At 38.6% G+C, this 23,101-nt stretch overlaps 1 protein-coding gene across 1 annotated transcript; it reads right to left on the bottom strand.

Moving 5' to 3' along the window:
- Positions 1-10,110: 10,110 nt before the first annotated feature.
- Positions 10,111-21,055, bottom strand: tekt3 (tektin 3). The gene is made up of 8 exons (XM_056245441.1): positions 20,949-21,055; positions 19,714-20,315; positions 18,834-18,917; positions 14,941-15,011; positions 14,681-14,824; positions 14,325-14,547; positions 10,499-10,653; positions 10,111-10,353 (listed from the first exon to the last, which is right to left on the bottom strand). The coding sequence occupies exons 2-8, from the start codon at positions 20,287-20,289 to the stop codon at positions 10,137-10,139; spliced, it is 1,470 nt and encodes a 489-aa protein (XP_056101416.1). The 5' UTR covers positions 20,290-20,315; positions 20,949-21,055; the 3' UTR covers positions 10,111-10,136.
- Between the last annotated feature and the right edge of the window lie 2,046 nt (positions 21,056-23,101).

Here is a 23,101-nt window from a genome sequence, read left to right as displayed (position 1 = left end):
CGGTGTCCAAAGACCATGATAAAACAATTAATTTTCTATAGTAAAATAAAATAAAATAAAATAAAAGACTTTTTAATGCATTTCATAGTCTAAACGCATTCAGATGTGGGTGAGTTCAAGTTCTGTCCCTTTAAATAAAATTGGCATATTATGTTTTTGCAGTTTTCTCAGCTACACCAAATCATCAATGATAAAATATTGATATGAAAGAGGATACTGTAATCCCTGTGTAAGCAGCGTACGTCTCTACAGAGAGATGTGGAGATCTAATGAGAGGACTAATGAGAAGAGTTGGCTTGCTGGTTGGATGTTAAAAATAAAGGCTGAATATGTCAAGACTGTAGTGAAGATTCCAGAGTACATTCTCTGAGGACAGGGTTAAGAGGAGAGGGCTAAGGCCAGTTATTTTTGTGTCCACTGAATCATATGTTTTGTTGAGGAGAGAAAAGCATGCACGTCCCCAGCTAAAGTTCGGGCTTGAGGTATGTGGTCTTGACATAGATGTAAAGAAGAAGAGTGAAAGAGAGAGAAGGTGGAACCAGAGAGCCTCTCCTCTGTCAGTAACTCTAATTATGTAATGCTGAGAGATTTTAAGAGCTCGGTAATGTGAAATACACAATGGTAGAGGCTGTTTCAGAATGAGTGGGCTCTGGATTGCTTTCTGGAATGGAGAGAAGGGAGGATAGATATGTCAGGGGAGTGATAACTGGGAATGGAAACCTCTTCCTTGTCCTCACGGTCATAAATATTTTCTACTCAAAACTACATTAGCTACATTACTGATTGAAGTATTGCCATCGTTTAATTCTTTATTTATTGAAACAACCAAATAGTTTTAATTGTGGTTTTGAAAAGAACGCTACTAAATTACAGTGTTTCCATCACTGTTGACTAAAAAACTAAAACTTTGCTAGATGAAAACAAAACTACCTGGCACAACATTGCAAGTTCCTTTATCTATTTTTGTTTCACCAACTCAAATAGTTCCAAACAAAGAAACAGCGGAACTGTTACGTGTCTCAGAGCAACACGGGTTGATTGAATGTCTCAACGACTCACAAGTCTGTTTTGTTCCTGATTGAATCAGTGTTTTTGAACGAATCGCTTGAGTGAATAATTAAATGATTCACACAAAACAGTCTCTTTTATTCTTAAATGAATGTGTTTTTGAACGAATTGCTTTAAAGAACGAATAAATGCCTGAGTGAATGATTGCATTAACGCATAACACTTTTGTTCCTGGATCTGGATGCTGCGTCCGAAATCATCACATACTCTTGAGTATTTGAATAAATGACTACTTCGTGACTGTTAAAAAGTATGTTCTATAATTGCGTGTAGTATGAATGTAATCCAGACATGCTACATTCGCCATGTTGTCATTATCATGTGACCTACCAGTGTCAGTTGCGTTGCTTCACTGTCATTCACAAATCCTCTGCCATGGCATCATAGGATTGTAAAGTGTCCATCGTATGCGCACTTCAGAATCAAGTATAATTCGGACATACTTCTTTGTTCACATACTGTTTTTAGCCTACTATATAGGGAAGTATGTGATTTCAGATGTCACAATATAACTTGCAGAAAAGTCCCAGTGCTGTTGGATATCAGCAATATTGGAACGTCACTCAGCTAATCCACCTCGAGGACCATAACTAACTGTTGTATAATTCGACACCTTATCATTATGGTGATTCATGAACAGTTCTTATGAGCCAATTCTTTTTAAAAGTCCAAAAGACTTGCAAATCAGTCATTTGCTCCCTCAAAAGTGCTAAAAGAATTATAATGGTATCAGAATCGTTAAGTGGAATTTGAATCAGAACCAGAGTCATGAAGAGTCACAAACACAGTTCCGTGGCATTTTTATTGACCTGGGCGACTTTCAAGATTGTAAACTCTGTGCAAAGCGAACGTTTGCACCTTTTCATCAGTTTCCAGCTGTGTTTGGACCACACTGAGATTCTAACTGATACATGAATACATCTAGACTGTACTGTTGGCAGATATCATGGTCTAAAGTGGTGGTCTGTGTGTAAAACTCAATGAGAAGAGAACCGTGGGATCCAACTTAAATTTCAGGCACAGCTGGCCACCGGATGACTCTCCTGGGCTGGCAGGGCCCACTCTAATGTTTTATCTGTATGTTTTCTTTGCTGGAAACCATGAGAACCACACTTCAGATGTGAGAGTAAGGTGGCGATTGAAGCCAAGCGGACACTGAAAACTGGCCAGCAGGTTTTACAACCTTCTCATGAGCCATTCCACCGAAAGGGTGACATTTCTGTCCCCAGGACATTATATGTATAAAATTGCATGAAAATTAACTCTAAAATACATTTTATTATTAAGCAAAATGTCATGCACATTAAGCTAACTACAAATTTAAAATGTATAATTAAAAACATTAATAAAAACTACATAGAACACAAAAAAATAGCATTTTCTGCATGTCCCCACTCTCTTTCTCTAAACTTTACCATGAAATATAATGATTAAAATCCTTCAGAAATCAGATTTTTTTTGCATTGTTGTGTGACTTTATATCCAATCTGCTTTAAAAGGAAAAAAGAAAAAAACATTTGATCTAATATTTTAGATAAAATACACATTTTAGTCATGTCCCCGGGTTTTCACTCAGTCCTGTTACCCTATTACATCCCCCCTCTGAAAAACGTAGAATATTCCACAAGACACATTTTCAACAGGAAGTTGCATCATCTGAATCTTCTGAAGGCAATGGGGCGACCATAAGTAAGTCCTCTCATTTCAATTTCTGTATATTTGATGAAATTGTAACTGTGATTGAGAAGGTCAATCTCAACATACGGTCCTGTTACCTAAACTTTTTCTTAGATTTAATTTGTTTATTTTAAAAATATTAACTTTTGGTAAGGCACTAGAAATGGCTCAGTGTCCTCATGCTATTAGCATCTAGCTATGTGGCCATATGCCATGTATTTGATAACTTTTTGCTTAAAAACTCAATCCTGTTACTTTCAGTCCTGTTACTATTTTTTTCTTTTTCTAAAAAAATAAAATTAAACCACTATTTTTATCAGTTTTGTTTGGCCCATAATTTATACAAATATTTAATAAATTAAATTCTAAAAAAAATTGTAAACTTGAGGCTTCGGTCTTCTTTAAAATGAAAAAATGGCTTTGTGTGTTTTTTTTTTAAATACACCTTGCCTTAATAGTGATTTTATTGTCACAAATATCAATTTTTTGAACATATAACCAACAATTTCTTTAAATAAACCCTTTCTTGTGGAGAAAACAAAGGAATTAATTGACATGCTTTTAAACTTGCTTTTTAAATGGCACATGATTTTCGGTAACAGGATTGAGAAAACATGCGCCTATCTTCTGCTTAAACCTTGTAAAAAAATAAATAAAGTTGCCTGAGATTGACCAATACACATTTTGAATAGTTAAATATGTGTAGTATTAGATTCAATGTTGAAAAAGATAAAAAATAAAGTTTAATTTTGAAGAGTTACAACAAGCAAATGTCACCCATTCGGTGGAATGGCCCTCATAACTCTGCATGAAGTTCCATAAATCCTGAAAAGCAAATCATATTATCTATGAAAAAATTGCCAAACCATTTAGCAGTAAGTAACACATTCTAAGGTCTCCAGAATCTCCTTTTTATGTCAACATCCGATCAAACAGAGTCATGTTTGTCTTAAGCAACACATTCCTGCAATATTTCAAAGGTCAAGGTTGGTTATTTGGATCAGGCCCTGAAATGGAGCTCTTATTCTGACGTTTGGAAAACAATATTGCTCCTGTCTGATGATTGTAGCAAACATCTGAGACTCTGAGGACCACTGTGTACTCGATATAGTCAGGAAGGCTCTCGCAGCCATGATAAGAAACCTGAAAAGAAGAGAGAACTGGGGATTGTAATATTTACTTAGTGCATTACATTCTTTAGCAGCAGATAGGATAAGAGAACAGTCAGTCACTGAATGGGAAAACTGATGAGATGTGGTGTTAGATGTTATTTGGGAACCAGAAGATTGAAGGTTCAGAACCCATGATGAGCAACCATGGATGTCAAAATTGTGTTTTAAAGCAAGGCATTTGTTGCTCAAGAGAGGCTGTTGATGTCAGTTACTTGGGATGAAAATGTAATCAAAATGACTTGCATGCAACCTACACTATCATTCAAACGTTTAGAGTCGGTAAGATTTTTTCATGTTTTTTAATGGTCTCTTATATGCTCAGCAAGGATGCATTTATTTGATTAAAAAAATACAGTAAACGTAATATTATGAAATACTAATTTCAAATAACTCCAAATTTTAATGTATTTTAAATGTAATGGCAAAGCATTTTAATATTCTAATTTGGTGCTCAAGAAACATTTCTTATTATTTTCAATGTTGAAAACTACAGAAAAATGTATAAACAATTAGTTGACTTCCTAATACAGCACATTTGACTAATTCTATCCCTTGTAAAGTAAATTGTGTGCACAATGTAATAATTTGTTCCCTTGATTTACTAAAGGCCACGTTATACTAATTTGCTCCCTGGTTTTAGTTAAATCAAAACAAGCTAACAAATAAGTTCATAGTGGCCACGATTTACTAAAACGAGAACAAATTCTTAATTTGTGGTAACAATATACTAGCCTGGCTCACAATATATAGCTTCGTAGTATGCAGTTCTGCTTCATGTTTTTGTGGAAACCATTATAAAACTTTTTTCAGGATTCTTTGATTAGACTGTTTCTTTTTTTTAAAGAAAAGTTTCATAACTTTTCTTTAAAAACTGGAAATGTCTGGAAATGTCTTTAAAACTGGAAATGTCTTTACTGGCACTTTTGATCGATTTAATGAATCCTAGCTGTATTTAAAGGAGTAGTTCACTTTTTAAAAAGCTTTTGCTGATAATTTACTCACCCCCATGTCATCCAAGATGTCCATGTCTTTCTTTCTTCAGTCGAAAAGAAATTAATGTTTTTGAGGAAAACATTCCAGGATTTTTCTCCATATAATCGACTTCAATGGTAGCCAAACCGTTCAAGGTCTAAATGACCGTTTCAGTGCAGCTTCAAAGGGCTTTAAACGATACCAGACGATGAATAAGGGTCTTATCTAGCGAAACGATCTGTCATTTCAAAAATAAATTAAAAAGTTAAAGTTTTATAGGCACAAATGCTCACCTTGCGAACTCTCCTGTTCGAACTCGTTCATCAAAATGAACAAATCTTTTTTCGAGTCATTGACTCGTTCATTTTGATGAACGAGTTCGAACAGTAGAGTTCGCAAGGCGAGCATTTGTGCCTATAAAACTTTAACTTTTTTATTTATTTTTGAAATGACCGATCGTTTCGCTAGATAAGTTCCTTATTCATCATCTGGTATCGTTTAAAGCCCTTTGAAGCTGCACTGAAACGGTCATTTAGACCTTGAACCGTTTGGCTACCATTGAAGTCGATTATATGGAGAAAAATCCTGGAATGTTTTCCTCAAAAACATTCATTTCTTTTCGACTGAAGAAAGAAAGACATGGACATCTTGGATGACATGGGGGTGAGTAAATTATCAGCAAAAGTTTTATTAAAAGTGAACTAATCCTTTAAGCAAATTTCTGTTTATTTTTAGATACTCAACTGAACTGTAAAACACATAATAACATTGATTTGCATTATGTATCCATTGCTCTGTGTTTATATTTAGATGTTGTCAAAAAGCGCATAACACACTGTTATAGGGATGAACCTATTAATGTCAAGTTCATCTTGTACTGTAAAACATTCAGACTACAGAGCAGACTTTGACTTATATGTAAAGAGTTTGAAGTGTGTCTTTGAGCAGAACACCAATGTGTTGTATACAGGAGAAAACACGCTCACCCTCTGAATCAATAAACCCAGATTCTGTGTGTATATTTAACAATGAGTCTGCTTGCCTGTGACATCTGTTTCTGAAGTGTGTGTTTGTACTTCAAAAGAACATGAGAACTACACCTCTGTGCTTTGGTAAACTCGGGGAAGTGTGGAGTAAAGACAGCCCTCAACTGGACCTCTGAACTAAACAAACAAAAGCAAGGTGTCGTGTCCACTGTCTGCAAACTGTTAGAATCATGTCACACTGGTGTAGAAATCAGACCTCAGTTCAACAGATGTCTGAGCTCTGAAGATAATGATGAACTTAGCTTTGCATTAAAAAAAATGTTTTCTAATAAAACTAACAAGGATCATTCACTGCTCAAATCACTTTATTTCCCCCCTTAATGGCCAATGATTTTTAAAGAACAACACAATATTTTTTTCTTTTTAGGAACAAGTTTTTCTCTAAACTTTATATCCATGTTACAACAGAATCTAATAATGGTAAATATAATATTGAGTAGTGCAAATAAAGTTACTTCACTAAAGGGCAATTTTACTATTTTTCTAGCAGTTCAGGGATTATTTAAATCCTGACTGTCAAAGTAGGCTACAAGAGACAAACATTTCTAATCATTACAATAGGGGCTTTCGCACCGGTTAGTTCTAGGAACTAGCCTCCAGGGATGTTCCCCGAGAACGAATGGTTCCCCTAGGAACATTTTCCTGTTTGCGTTCGCACCGCCAGTAGGAACTCTGAAGTGACGTAACCGCGCTTGTTGTTGTGACTTTTATTTTGACGGCGCAGCGGACCTTTAGGCCGTGTGTCCACCAAAGCATTTTTCCACGCGCCTGGCATATGTTTTCAATTGTTTTCAATGGAAGCGCCGCATTTTTTAAACGCCATGAGCGTAACGAGGCGCTAAGCGCTTTTTTAACGCTGAAGCGTCGAGCGCCCGGCGTTTTTTACTGGTTGCCGAGAGTTGAAAATTTTCCAACTTTGGATAAAACGCAGCGCTCATCACTGTCACTTTTTACCCAGGCGTCCAATCACAGTGGAGGAGGGGCGGGACTAATACCACACCAGCAGAGCTAACCGAACAAAATGGATGAAAAATGAATTTTTAGTATGCAACAAATTATCTGCGAAATCAGTTACAAGTAAACTGTGCTGCGGATATTCTGCATCATAGCAACGAAACGTCTCAACGGAAAAAACGCTGCGCTGCCAGAACGCTCTCATGCGCCCACAGCTAGGCGTCTTCAGCAGAGCGTCTAGCGTTTTCAGCTGGCTAAAAACGCTTTGGTGGACACACGGCCTTATTTTGACGGCGCTGAGAACGCCAGCCGGAGCACACAGTTCTCGCATTCGCAGTGTTCATTTGTATAACAGTTTTATCCAGGGGCGTAGCCAGTATTGGGCCAGGGCGGCACTGGCCCGCCCACATTACTCACTGGCCCGCCCAGGCAAGTTTGATAAAAATACATTTTTATTTTATTTTTATTATTCAAATGTATTTATGAAAATATATTAATATATGCCTGATTAATTGTTGACTGCTGTGTGCGTTTAATTTATTTTCCGAATAAAATGGAACTGGTGAAGCAAGTTGTAGAAAGCCTCTCTCCGGAACGTTATTGGTTGCTATGGTTGCTGGGGGTTCCGACAGGAAAACTCTGAGAGGAGTCGGCGCCACAATAATGGCTAAACAACTTTCTATAATGTGCTATTTGAAAAAAAGCAAGAGTTGAGGAAGAAGACACGCCACTGCCTTCATCTTCCGAGTCCACCCAGCCCAGTTCTTCCGACTCATTACCCCAGGAGAAGGCTGCCTCTTGCTCCCTCTCTCCCCGTCAGCCTGACGCGGGTTTATCCGCCGATCTAACTGTGATATTATTTTAGCTTACTTTATTTTCGGGTGAACTGTATTTGCACAGCTGAATAGAATAAAATAGACAGGTTATTGTCTATACTGGTTTGTCCAGCCTTTATTGAGCTCTGTTGGTTGAACATGATGATTTGCCGAATATAAAGGTGTAACTGTTTTTTGCTATTACGTGCTATATGGAACTTTTCTTCTAAAATGAATCCTTTTTTTATTGCCTGTGTGTGAAGGGGTTGTAATCACACATTACAATGAGCCACTTGTCGGGTTTTGCTATTACCTCTGAAGGCCAGTATTCCTATTTCTATGTGAAGTCTCCGGGTCGGATTTACCGCGAAATCCAACGGATGTGACGTGCATGCGCGCTCCCGGGCCTCTCTCCTAAAGCCTAGTTCACACTACAGGATTATAAGCCCGATTTAAACCCGATTTTCAAATCGTTGAGCTCGCCGACAGGTCAGGGTGTTATTGCGTGCAAATCGCGGGGGATTAGCGGACGATGGACGCTCGCCAATCTGTTAGTATGAAAGAGCCAACAACGCATCAAAGACGCTCGCTGACACCTCGCAGACGCGTCGCCGAGCCCAGAAAAATATGTAGCATGCTAGATATCCAGAGCTGTCGCCCGACTCAACCTCAGTGATGTCATGAGCTACAGCCAATCAGAGCAAGGCATGGGTTGCTCCAATCAGAGCAAGGCATGGGTCTTCGTCTTCTTCGCTGGGTATTAGCGCGCGTGATGTTTCGCGTCATTTCCGGTTCGTTTTATCGCGTAATTTTTTGTGACAAAACGTGGTTTGTAGACAAGATTGAATCGTTGGGTGACAGAGTTGTTGTCAACTCGTGTAGTGCGTTACCTCCTGTTGCGGATCAATCACGTTGTGTCGTGTGGTGTGAACTGCTCAACAACTTGAACACTCCTGATTTCACAGAGAGCAAGTCATGTAGTGTGAACCGGACAGTTCAGCCCGACGTTTTAAAATCATGTAGTGTGAACTAGGCTTTATATACAGTCTATTGTAGACGGTCAGGGAGTTACGTCCGGTTCTCTCAGTCAATCTTTGATCAATATTCCCAAGACTCTAATCGTTCGTAGTGCTGGACGGGGCCTTTCGAACGAGCCCACCCCCGAGGTCCAACTCGCCCGGCTCCCCGAGTTATAGCCGTTCGAAATCGGGGGTCCCAGCGAACGGCGATCCGGTAGGGGGCATCCCCGAGGCCCGCCACTCTAGCGTTCGGGCAAGGGTTCCCCTGGGACCTCCTCCCCTGAATTTGAGCTCTCTGGGTCTTTGCGTTCCAGAGATACGAGCGTTTTTCTTTTGAGATCGTGACGTCACCGGCATCCGCAATTTTGCAGCGCGCCCAATGGTTTTCTGCTAATATCTCCGCGAAAACACCACCAAAAACTATGGAACTTATATGGTTCTTTTCAGCTCGACTAGATGGTCCCAACGAGCTCGGTGCTCGCCAAATCCGTCTAGTATTCGCCGAGATATTTGCGTAATAGACGGTGTTGTCTATGAATTTGAGCACGAGCGCTCTTGTAAAATTTGGTTGCAATCTGAAACATCACCACTAGAGGCCGCTAAAAGTTACGTAGAGCACCTTTAATGTTAATTATTATTGAAGTCATTTTTTTCTAGGAAAAACTATAGGCCCAGTCACATTTTCACTGGCCCACCCAAAATACAATTTCTGGCTACGCCACTGGTTTTATCTAATAACGTGTTAGACAGATCGTAAACTAAAAAAGTAGACACTAGACAGTATATGAAAAGGTATTAGCGTTTGCCGTGTGGTTGATGTCCAATGTTGTTAGATGAGCAGAAATATGCTTCTTTTGGTCCGCTCAAAGTTGCGTTGGATTTTCTCCTTAGCATAAAGGTTAAGAGGCCCATCTCTCCCTGTTTCCATGTTGTGGAGTAAATAAAATCTGTGTGTTTTTATACGGCTTTTTAAAAAATGGCGTGTGCTGGTCTTTCGCATTTACGACATTGTGGTGGCGTTCATGTGCGTTCAACTCGTAGACGATCTTTACGAGATGACTTGAATGCACCATTAGACTCTACTCTGAAGTAGGAGCTAAATTAGTTCTTCCAAAAGGAGTTCCTAGAACTAAAATCGTTCCTAGTTTCTGCGGTTCGAACATACCAAAAACCGGGTACTTCCGCCAATAGTTCTATAGGCACTATGAAAAGGTTCCTCCGGTACGAAAGCCCCTAATCATTATGGTGTGTTTAACCTAATGGTAAGTGAAGCAATAATAGTGAGATATAAGATATCAATCCACTTAATTAAGAGGACTAAGTATAAACTGCCAACCTGTTCTGACACTAATCTTGCAGTTTATGTTTTAAACATCAAAATTTAAGCAGCTTCTAGAGAAGGTTCTGGAGGATCTAGGTGTATCCGACTAGACGAGGAGTGCTGGGAAAGCTCTTCCTCATGCTCATGCATTTTTCCTGATCCAGGAACAGAGAGTTGGCCTTGATTGACAGGTCATGCTCCAGAGAAACTTTCGTCTTCACCAGGGTCTGCAGGGTGTTCTCGGCCTCCATCAATCTCTGTCTCAGCTTATGAATGGTGTCTTCAATCTCCCTCACTTCTGTAATCAACCTGAGACCAAGGGAAAGACAAGGAGAACAGAGATGTTTGCGTTTGATTTTACAAAACATAAGTTGTCTGTACATGTATCAAGACCTTTTCATGATGCATAAAACAAATATATTGTTTGCTTGTTTTTATTGACTTAATAGGTTACCTATGGTGAGGGTTGTCTCTGCAGAGTTCGACGTTGGGTCTGCGAGTCCTCTCTTCCAGGCGGGTTTGGGCCACTTTAAGTGGGTTCTCTTTGTCTCGGATTGCCTTTTTTAAAGCTTCAATCAGCATCTCAGTCTGGAAGATTTCCTGAAGAGTCTGAATGTGGAAACAAGAAAGCAAGAGAGAGAACGAGAGTTGATTGAATAAGTGACAAAGTCACTTATTCTCTGTGTCTGACTTCTCGACCCTTCTCAAAGTTAAAACGGTCCAGTCAGGTACACTTATTTCTACTGTATATCATAATTGACAGTCTAAAGGACTTTAATCTGATATTAGGTTAGTATTGCTCTCTTCTGGGCAAATTTCCCACACAGCCATCCCAGGACAAAGCGGACAGAGCAGAAATTTAACCTCATGGTAAGCAGGACAAATTTGGCTTTTTATTTATTTTTCAAATTTAATTTGTAAATTACTTAAAAGAATTCAAAATGCCACAAATTTTATTTAATTTGTTCTTTACAGAAAATGTAATTCTACAAATTATCTTGCTTACTAATTATTTGGTTTGCCAAGCTATATTGTATTATTGTAAGCAAATTAACATTTAAGCATGCCAGATTAGAAAGTTATAACCAATGTTAAATTAACTTCAAAATGTCATTAAACTGATTGATGTGATGTATCTGAAAGGACTTTATAGTTCTCCTCGTTACAGTAGGCCCCTGTTATCCACATACATAATGCTCATAAAAAATATTCAGGATCAAGTGTCTAGTTACAGAGACATCTCTTACAGACACACTCCCTCACTACGACATTTTGAAGAAATCTAATTTTGACCAATCACCATCATGAATGATGGTTGTTTATTGGTTACCTCATGCCTCTGATTACAGCCCTCAAGGGCTTAAACATTATGGACAGCTTCTTCATGTCCTTCATTAACCTCATCTACAATAGACTCCAGAGCTTCCCGTCTACATCTTTACAGCATACACAAGCAAGCAAGGAAAAGGTCATTTACTTTGGGTCCTATCCAGTCAAAGTGAAGTAAGGAAGGAGGAAGTAGTACTATCAAGTAGTAGTTCTATTATTACTAAACAACATGAGAAGAATACTACTGTTATTCCAGTTTCCAGTAATTCCTACTTATATTTACTATAATGCATTGCTTTTGAGATAAGGTCAAATAAAATCTAACTGCTAAAGACCTGGGCCCGTATTCCTAAAGAATCTAAGAATCCTTTTAGAAAACTCTTAATTTAGCTTAAAAACTTTTACGTAGGAGTCTTAGCTTAAGAGTGATTCGGGACCGACCTGAGAGCAACTCTGAGTAAGGAAAAGACAAACAATTTCATCTTAGTGAGGAGGCGGGGCTGACCCCGTTGCTATGTGTGACACAATCTTTTGAAGACTCTGATTGGTTGGTTGTCCAAGAAGGGAAAAAAATAGTTATTTTAAGTATAGGGTCTATTCTAAGCCTTCACTTTGAAATTAAATGCGTATTTTTTCCTATTATTGATCTGCCTTACTTAAGGTGGACGTTGACGCAATTTCTTTTAGAAACAAACTTTGTTATATTGTTTTCATGTTATCACTGTGAAGCGCTTTGATACAATCTGTATTGTAAAAAGCGCTATATAAATAAAGGTGACTTGACTTGACTTGACTATTTGACCATTCTCTCTCTCACACACACTATGTGTAGATAAATCCTTTTTTTATTATTATTTACCATGCTGTTAATTTCCTAAGTTATTTGATTGGCTTAGAATGATAAAAATTGTTCCACTCTTTCCAATTACACTGATTGCTGGCATGTCTATTTAAGTGGTGACATTCTATTTGAATGTTGGTTTTAATGTAACAAACATGGAATCAAAACCAAGAAGGACGAGAAAGCCCAACTGGACAGAGGAACAGTGTTTACTGTTAGCCCAGTTAGTGGAAGAACACAAGGCCATCCTTAAAGGAAAATTCGGGCCGGGTGTCACAGCACGGGGCAAGAAGCAGACGTGGGAACGTATAGCACAAACTATTAACGGTTCATTCCCCCTGCTTGTGCGCACCAGTGAAGACTGCGAGAAACGTTGGTACGTGTTGCAATCAAAAGCCAGAGAGGAAATTGCAGCACACAAGCGGGAGTCATCACGCACAGGTGATGATATAACACTTTTTTTTTAAACCGCTGGCAAACTTATCTCAAACAATTATATGTATACTGTACATGTGGTCCATTGTATTGTTTTCTAGGGGGGGGACCACCTGCTAAACAGCTGTCCCAAGTAGCCCAAACCGTGTTCAACATCTTTGATCACTCTGAAACCAGAAACATGAAACATGAAATGCAAATTAGTAAACTGCGCTCTGTAAGGATTCCCACTTTGGGACAGATCTCTCCCTTGTGGAGGGTATTCTTCATCATCTTCATCAGCCCAGTTGTCCGTGGGAGGGTCTGCAATTTGTCTAGCTTTACAAATGTTATGAAGCACTGCACAGGCTGTTATCACTTTGCAGACCTTTCCTGGTGCCAGTCGCACCTCTCCATGTAAAATGTGAAAGCGCCTCTTTAGTTGACCAATACCCCGCTCAACTACGGCTCGTGTTTTCTTGTGAGCTCTGTGAGTTAATGAAAATGAACAGAATTCAGTTGATATTTTCAAAATATAATGGTAGGTTATTTATGGGAAGTAGTGTAGCCAACAAATACTAAGCTACTGCAACACATTTGTTGTTGTTTAAATTTGAAGTCCACACACATTAATTGTATGTTGTCACTGTTACCTGTTGTAATTTAGCTGTGACCCCTGCTCAGGACGGAGGTAAGGTCTGAGGAGCCATGGTTTACAAGGATAACCACTGTCCCCTAACAAGTGGCAATTTGCTGGAATACGACGTCCTTCAAACAGATGTCTCAGGCCACTCTCCGCCAGTATCCTGGCATCATGTGTTGCGCCGGGCCATTTTGCAACAATGTCTAAAATCTTATAATCTGCTTCTGAAAACAACTTGAACGTTTATGCTGTGGTACCTCTTTCTATTAACATAAACGTTCTCTTCTTCCGACGGTGCGATAATTCGGATGTGGGTTCCATCTATTACTCCAACAACACCAGGGAAGCCTGCTATATTGACAAATGCAGTTTTTTGAGCCTGCAAGGTGGGAATGTCCAGTGGAAACGAAACGAACTGCGACACAATAAGAGGTTCTGAAAGTGCTGTAATTGTTTGTGTGATCACTGCTTACAGAAGGTTGTGACAGACCCAAATCATCACTGCTGCATTGTTGCATTTTCCCAGTTGCCAAATATCGTAATGTAGTGATTACTTTCATTTCTGGCGTTATGACATTCCTGCGCTGTGTCGGTGATGTTAGTGCATCTCTAATAAGATCAGTCACAAACATGATCCCTGCACGATCTCATCTATAGCGTCTTAACAACTCACTGTCATCCATTGTCTGCAACACATTTCTTCTCTCTCTTCGTCTTTCTGTCATTTTCTCCTCTGTTAAAGAAACTCTTAAGCCTTTTAAAAGTCCTCGTCCGTGCTCCTAACAATTTTGACCTTAAGACCTCTTTTAAGGGTTAAGATACTCTCTGAATTACTTTTTTCTTTACTAGGATTTTTTCTTTAATTTTAGGAGTAAACGCCCACATTTCTAAGAATTTTCTTAGAATTCTGTCACTAGGAGCTACTCTTTGCATTAAGATTCTTTAGGAATACGGGCCCTGACTTATAAGCCAGTTTTCACTTGATTTGACTTGAACTAGGACCAAAATGAGCGGTTAAAGGTAATGACGCAACGTTCAGCATCCTGTGGTTACCTTGGCCAGGTGAGTTTGCAGACTGTTCTTGGTGTCTGCCGTCTCAGAGATACGGTTGGTGAATGACACGTTTACGGTGTTAAACTGGTTCCACATCTCATTTGAAGTGGCATTGAGCAGAATCTCAATCTCATCACGGAGTTTGTGAGATGCGGCGCGTTGGCTCTGAGAATGCAGGATGTTGTCGTCGGTGAACTTCGACCAGGAGTCTGGAAGACTGATACTGTTGAGACCATGAAGAAAGTAAATTATAACATTGATTTATTATTAAGAAAAATCCTAAAAACAGACTCATATCATTCATTGTTGTGAATGATATGACTTCATTGTTGTTTTTCGAATAAAAAAAAGCTCACGATGGGTCCAGGCGATCGATTCCTCTATAGTAGCTGATTCCATCAGAGGTGTTCCTGAGATGGTGACACCTGTCATCGATTCTCTGAGCTGTTACCTTGTCACTCAAATCTCTCTCCAGCTCGTGCTGTGCTGCACGATTCGACCTGAGGATATTAGTATAACCACATGCATTGTGTTTCAAAGACGCCATGATCATTTTTCAAACTATAAGTGTCATTTAAAATTGAAAACAAAATGGTATGGTTATTTAGAGACTCACGCTAGTTGAGCAATAGCTCGCTCTAAATGTCGCCTCATTCTCTCCTGACATGACTTAATCACCTCCACTTCCTGAAAAAAAGGCAAAATTTGATTTAGCAAATAGAAATTACAACTACTTTATTTCTATACAGGTGTAGCAACAATGAGTTTGTTTGGGGAAATTATTAGCTCAAATGGGGAATATTATTCATAAGCTAATGAATATGCACTATCGCATACATAAATTAAATTATCCCAAATAGGGAATGGACTAAACCTTACCATATATGAATAATTAACACGATTAATCGTAGTAATTATTAATATCTGGGTTGGTTAAGTCAGATTAATTATCAGGGTCAATTTACATGTGATTCCAAATTAGTTTGTCATGCATCCCGGTTCGTCCTGCGGACCGGAGACGAAAACTTCCTTATATCACAAGATTACCTGCCTGTATACCGAGTGAATATTTTCCGGTGGCCACACGGAAGTATTTGCTCGTATACGGCACTTTCAGATGTTTAAAATAGTTAACCGAGGTAGAGCTTTGGCAACTTTACAGACCTTTGACATATTACAGAGACTTCAAGCATGGGACAATGAGACAGATTCGATTCAAAGGATTATGGAATTTAATAACACAATACTAAGGGTTATATAGACTACTAAAAATCACGCAGGAGTAAATAATATGCATATCAAAACAAACAATTAACACAGGATTGCAATATGACGTATTTAAAAAGAGACAGTTAGAATGAGAGAGAGAGAGAGAGAGAGAGAGAGAGAGAGTGAGAGAGACAGAACAGTTCAAAACAGTGCAACAGAGACCCAAAGGATTCTAACATTAATCTAAACAACCTTAAGCAGCACTTAATTGAGATTCGTACGTTACTTGATTTAAAACGGTCCCCTTTTGCGTGCGGCTGTGTTACAGAGGCTGGTCGGTAGCTGGCGTGTCTGGAGCGTCTTCCGGTAGGAGGCAGATGTTTGCGATTGCTTCAGCTGCGCCCGTACGAGAAACGATAAATCTTAGGCTTGTTTCGTTCGTGAATACACTGACCGAAGTCAACTATCAAACGGAGGTAGATCAAATAAAAGAAAACTTAGATTAAAACAAAGTAGGAAAAACGACGATGAAGAATAGGCAGAACTCCGGCTGGAGTTTGCAGGAAATTTGGGATTTCTCTCTCTGGCTAAAAGACTGCGAAGAGGAGAAGGTGGCGGTCTATTTTGAAGGGGCGCGGGACACGCCTTTCTCACGTGTCTGGTCCAATCGTTTGGGCGGAGGCGGGTCGGCGAACCTTGTGGTACACGCCTACCGGATCATGTGCATAGTGGATAAAACTTGTTCGAAATACACTTCTAAACTAGTATTAATAAAGGCATGCATCATATTACATTTTGGGTTGATGATTCAATCTTCTTTGGTTATTCTGATTACAACGATATCGCGCACGATAGAGTTATACGTTAGTAAGATTACGATACATGATTTTCGTGATTAAACACATATCAAGTCTGATTACATATTATAAACTTACAGTTATGCAGATTTGGTAACAAGGGAATCATGAAAACACAACCACAAAACATTATACATTTACAAAAAGGGGATTTTTGATCCCATGTGTTCAGAGTGTTCCGTGTGTGTAAATGGGTGTTCAGAAGTTCAACCAGCGTTGGTCACGCGGTGAATTTGTGATCGAGTCCAGTATGTATGTGTGTGTGTTCATGCGTATGTATGTATGTTCAGTGTTCATTGACCGATGGTGACGGGGGTGAACTCGCGACCAGTCCCGTGTGAGCGTGTGTGCTTCGAATTTGATGAGTTTAAACAACTGCTACAATGGCCAGTTGTCTAATCTCACAATTCTCTTCTGTGTGTGTAAGCGAAAAACCCCAGGGGGAAGTCACATGTGGATAGTGGCCCGTCTGTCCACTTACTCAAGAGAGTAACCTCATGAGCGCATCACTATCAGTAATTCAATCAAGTCCAGTCACCATCCGCTTAGTGTGGCAAATTACAACAGAGAGGCTTTGTGAGTGACTCGGTAATCTAATCAGCAGTTCCAGGACACCTACTTTTGTCATAGTCTCTGAATTAAAAGAATGCACAAACAGCAGTTTAAGAAAATGGCAGATCTGACCATGGCTACACAGGTTAATGGATTGATCTATAATTGAGACATGAAACAAACACAGCTTACTTGAAAATCAGTTGCCAGGACAAGTTTGTGGTCATATAAAATGTTTGACCTCATAATGCTCAGAATGGACCCTTTTTTCACATTTTGGGGGTTCTCAGAAGCGGAAGTCATCATAAGCTATGTTTCCATCCACACGTTTTAATCCGAATTAAGTGATATCGAATGAAAAATGCCTTATGGAAACAGTAAAATTCGATTGAATGTCATGAATATCGACTCAAATGAAATGCGTTCGGTCTCATTGGATTTTATCTTGATCGATATACGGCTTATGCGATAAACGCTGATGGAAACGTTATTTGCTGAATAAATAATGAATTGCGATTACGTTTTAGGTCATTTCATGGTTGCAACACGCCACAAAACATAGAAGTTTTAGTTCATTTTCGCCCAATATTTCTCCTCTGTTTGCGCACACATGGCGAGTGTCAACAAAGACAGATGCAAGTGGACAAAGCAAAAAAATGCTTCAACCAAAGGGTTTCCGTGAAGTGTCTCTGAACCACGATCTCCCAGAACTGTTTGGAGCGCCGTCGTTCCCACACCACAGGCCGCCTCCGATGTCGTCGGGCATTTACGTGCATCTGTATCATCATAGCAATTTGAATGTTGATGGCGTTGTTGTTTTCTTATTATAGCTTGTTATTATGGTTATTACATGGCTTGGTTGAATTCTAATATAGAATGCGGTCTGTTATTTCTTGATAACAGACCGCTGCTGTAACAGAGCGTTGCCATATAAATTATTCATTTATTTGGTAGGTAGCCATGTAATAAGCGGGATAATGCGGTTGTGTAATGCGAATACAACCCCTTCAGGCTAACAACCGCCTCGCTATACATTATCCCTTACATATGTCGCTATCAGCTGGCACATAAGCACTATTAGGCTACAACTTGGGCAATATTGATCATTTGTTGGTAGATGGCGCGATCCATTTTGTCTAGCAAAACTTTGTTCGCAAATGTTTGCTTGAATGTTGTGCGATTCAGTGCGAAAATGAATGGAAACACCTTAAAATGTCTCAAATAAATTCGATATACCAATTTGATCACAAAACAGCATGTGACGTCATTATGCGCAGGTTTTTATTCGCTTTAAAGCCGTTGGATGGAAACACACTTTCACCAGCTTTATTCGCATGAGTTCTTTTTACCGAGCTTCAGATAATTCGATTGACAAGTGGATGGAAACTTGGCTATAGTTAACATAGTAAACTTCTATAATGGTGAATAAGAAATTACAACAAATATTTGTTCCCATTTAGCAAAAGAAAAAGATGTCAAATTTGTCTTGTTTTTCTTACTCTGTTTTTGATCATCGTTCTGGCTCTAATTCAGGCAAAAACTTTGAGAAAAACATGATTTTCTCAACTTTTTGTACAAAAGATTGCTTCTTTAGGAAACTTAACTAAGTGTTGATAAAAAAAAAAGAATGCATGAAGCTAGGAAGAAAAGAAAAAAAGCTGGCAAGGAAATAGTTAATTGAAAATATAATAAACTTTGCTAACTGTGGAAACGCATCATCACAGTCTGTGAAAAGAGTCCATTGACCAATCAGAATCACATATTCCAGAGAGCCATGTATTACATTTGATGTAATCGAATGGAAAACACATTGCTTAAGAAAGCTCCTCGAAATTCATTACCGATATTTGAGCTTGTTTTTTGGTTTATATAAAGGCTCAGGTGACCTCACCTTAATCAAATCTTTCTCTACATCATCATGAACCAGATCAATGGACATCCGTTTCTCCCTGTGGAACAAACATTCCTGAGACACCTGGAGAGGAAAGAAAGTAATTCATTTAGATATTATTTGTTATCAATATTTTTTTTTTTGGACAGTGTTCAGAACTAGATATAACAGCGCCAAATAACAAATGTAGTTTTAATAATGACAGGATATTACGTAATAAACCTCACTCAAAATGTGACAACGGAAGCTCTAGTAAGCAATCACGTCACTATGGAAACATCTTGTGATCATTCTCGTGGTCAGTCCTGCGAGTTGCCGGCAGTGACTCCACACTAGTTTGGAACTCATCCAGCACAACACTAGTAGTCACCATGTTTTGGTGTGGTCTCTATGGAAACAGTCTCTTACTGTGACTCAGACGGGTAACTCTGTAAAGTCAGAGGTGGAACACATTGAGGTCATTGTAGATCTAGTGCTCAGTGTGATTGAGTGTGTATATCTTACACCCATATAGGTTCTGTTACCAAGTGGTTTCTAACAATGGGTCACCTGAAACTCGACTGTGGGCTTTTCTAGTTACTGGGTCTTCAGCTATCACCATGACCCAAATTAGGTGTGTAACTGACTACAGACCACTAGAGCTGTGCCGTGCCGCTTTCCAAGCACTGATGAAAGATTTGTTACAATAGTGAAAACAAGAAATGGCCTTTAGCTATTTTCCGAGAGGCGAAATGTGTAAATGTGATGTTTGTTTATTAATTAGGTTAATTAATGTCAGTTAAAGTTAAATAACTCAATTTACTATTGTCTTTCATGCTGTTGCAGATTAATCACACTAAATGAATGTAGTAAACTATATGTATATATAAATATATATTACCTGCAGTGGCCCTTCTGTCTCAGCTAGTGCTCTTTCCAGCCTTCTTTTCACATCCGTCAGTACTGATATCTCTGTCACCATGTTGTCTATCTCATGATTGAGCTCAGACCTCCAGAAGCTGATGTCGTTCAGCCTTTCTCCAATGTTCTTGCTGGTGGAGTCCTGAGTCCTGCGAGTCAGCTGGTCCTTATCCTGAATCAGTCGCATCGTGTCTCTCCGAAGCCTTTCGGCACTGTTCCGGGACGACTCTGACTCCCTGTAGTTACTCTGGTTAGACTTGTACCAGTCCTCTGGCATGTATCGTGAACTGAGAGCCGTCCTGTTAGAGGGGTAGAACATGGTTTTGGCCCGGACTAAGTCCAGGTTGTCTCTTTGAAGTGCTGATACGGTCGGGATTGCGCTGCCACTTCTAAAGTAAGAGTTAGTCCTCCAGGGCATGTTTGAATTCTGGTTGATGGTAAGGGCTGGCTGATGGCTCCTATAACTGGATGCTGTGGTGGATATAGCCGGCAGGAAGTGGCTGGTTTTGGGCCGAGCATAAGTGGCCATCTGGGTGGATCCAATTAGCTCCATCATGTGTTAATCAATTAGCCACCTTTTCCCTGGAAAATAGAACAGAATCTGCTTTGGAATTTCTGTATGGTGACATCTGGCCTTAACATCATACTGCATTAAATAGTTGAAGTGAAAATGTAAAATAGAGCAAATTAAAGTGTATTAATTAATTAAATTGTTTATTTATGTTCACTGCAGTAAAAATGTGAAAACTAGCCCCGGTCACATACAGTATAGCCTATGGAAAAATATAGATAGCAAAGTCATTTCATTTAACAATGAATGTGCATTCTGTTCATTTTTACATAATATTTGTTAATGTTATTAATTAAAGTTATCATGTTACTACATGCATTGGAAAACCATTAATATCCTATATGCTTAGAAGAATTAATATTTTAAGCTCTTAAATTTTATATATTTTATTAATTTGTGTATCTGTTAATTTACTTAAGTGCTGAAAGCCTAATTGTAAGTCGCTGCTACGTTGATACGTGTAAATTCAAATTAAACATCGTCACAGAACATTAATTTGCAAGGCATCGTTTTATAGCCTAATATCGTGCCAAAAATGCGCCAAATCAAAGAAAAATCAAACTGACCAATTAACTCGAGTAAGATAATCTGTAAACATCTTTATATAGGCTATGAGTTTAAATAAAAAAACGTTCTAAACTCACCGTGTGTTTGAATGTGTCATTCGCATGAAGCGCCCGCGCACATGTGTGCAGTCTGTGCACCGTTGACAGGTGAATGCGCGCACCTGTGTGCAGAACAGTGGAGAACTCTACGCATGCGCGAGAGATCTCGAACGGCACTGTTGTGCATTATTCATAGATGAGCCCTTCACAGGTCGTCATTCACAGGTCGTCGGAATCACTTCTGTAAGTGCTCAATCGAAAGCACAGTTATTCAACACATCTGGTACAGCAAACTAACTATATATATATATATATATATTAGTTACCTGAAAAAAACGTTTAACTAACATAATTTGTTTTATTTAAAATTATAAATAATAATTATTTTACCCAAGATATTTTTAGAAAAATATATAATGTGATCTCAATCATATAGGCATATGATTGAGATCACATTATATTTTTTTCTAAAAATATCTTGGGTAAAATAATTCAATGCATACAGTAATTTAACTGTAAATTAGAAATCAGAGATATCTGAACACAAAATATTCTCACGTCATGCTTTCTGGGCAGCCATACCCCCTGGTGAGTTGCAGTCTCTGTCTAGAAACCATTCAGAATACATGAACTAGCAGTAACATAGTTCAACAGGGTCGAATTGATCAGGAGCTGGGACAGAAGATCCTCTGAGAGACATTATATCATTTATCTTTGTGTCATTGAATGCCAAGCATGCTTAAAGTCCAATGTGATTTGTTTTCATTTACAATTTTCATAATTTAGTTTTCATCCAAACTAATGTATGGCGAGCGAGTGTGCAATTGTGGTGCCGTGAGCAATTCTTTACCTCTGACGAAGTTTGCGTGTGTATATAGATACTTATCTCTTATCTAGATATATCTTTTCTTTGTTCTTTTTGTGCAATTTTTGTTTGCCATTTTTCTTTTCTTTGTTACTTTTGTATATAGATTTGGTCTTTTTTCCTGGGACTGTTTCCCCTCTCAAACACTGTCAATAAACCGCACTTTACACCTAACATTAATATTTTTAATATTAATTAAAAATACTATTAATCACAGGCGCAAAAGAACTGAAATGACAGTCTTCTTCCTCTTCTTCAGCAAGTCAGCTGAAGTATTGCCATCTTTTTTTTTTTTTTTTTGTGCGAACCCAGTTTCGCCACACAGCAGGCCTGCGAAGACCTGTTGTCTCACTGTGTTTTCATTTGCAACTGTAAAGCTTAGTGAGGGCAATCATCCTCAACTTTGCATTCAGGGCTGATGTCTGAGATTGCAGATAATCTCCATGTCTGTAGTCTGATGTTTCAGATGTGATGATATACGCTTAGATTTGAACTAAAGGCTGATACTTCAATGTTTGATTCTTGAGTGTTTCAGTACTGCTTTTACTTTTGTCTCAACTGACTATCTAACCCAAGGTGTTTGGTGTAATGAGAAAGCAATTCATGTCCAGAGGAGATGGGGATGGGTCTATTTTCTATGTGCAGTGAAAATATACTTTTATTTGTTTTTTAAGACTAGGAAACAGCACAGTTAATATTTCACAAATGAAATGGGCTCGAGTTCTTGCCGCAGAGGTGTGGCACATCTGGACAGGAAACACAGCTTGAAGTGTGAATGTAAATGTTGAGTGCAAAGCGAGTAGCACCTCTGCTGAAAGCTGATGCTTCGTCCTGTCTAGAGGATAGCATTACTTGTATTTGAAATGAAGTGTCCAGATGGAGTGATAAACTTCTATAAAGTTTTAACCATGTTTCTACACATTTCTAAATGTTTTTTTTTTTAAATACGAAATTTCCCACAGGGAATTCTAGGAATGTCAGTTTACAGTTTTTCACTGTGAATTATTATTCGTATTATTCATATTAAAAACTGTACATTTAACAGTATTTTATTAAATGTCTGGTTATAGATCTTTTACAGTTTTCCCTGTACGGGAAATTTTTTCCTGTACCTAGTACGGGAACTAAATCGCGAGCGTTTTTACAGATTTTCTTTAACAGATTTTACAGTTAAACAATTACATTTACACTCATTTTTGTCACTCATCAAATTATTGGTTAACTGACAAAACATCAAAATATCAGTTTTAATAAATGATAAAATATAACTTATTAAATTAAGTTTGGGGTAGAATTTATTTCCATGTTTCTGAAAGAAGTCAAAGTC

Source organism: Rhinichthys klamathensis, unplaced genomic scaffold (assembly GCF_029890125.1).
Source record: "Rhinichthys klamathensis goyatoka isolate OS25496 unplaced genomic scaffold, OSU_Roscu_1.1 h1tg000030l_1, whole genome shotgun sequence".
NCBI classification, from domain to species: domain Eukaryota; kingdom Metazoa; phylum Chordata; class Actinopteri; order Cypriniformes; family Leuciscidae; genus Rhinichthys; species Rhinichthys klamathensis.
This window is presented reverse-complemented; position numbering and strand designations above follow the sequence as displayed.

Excerpts from the sequence above, each read along its gene's own strand:
- tekt3 (XM_056245441.1), bottom strand. The coding sequence starts at position 20,289 with ATGATGGAGCTAATTGGATCCACCCAGATGGCCACTTATGCTCGGCCC. Across the intron at positions 18,918-19,713 it reads AGACAGAAGGGCCACTGCAG|GTGTCTCAGGAATGTTTGTT; the intron begins GTAATATATATT and ends TTTCCTCTCCAG. Across the intron at positions 10,654-14,324 it reads TGCAAACTCACCTGGCCAAG|ACTCTTCAGGAAATCTTCCA; the intron begins GTAACCACAGGA and ends TTCCACATTCAG.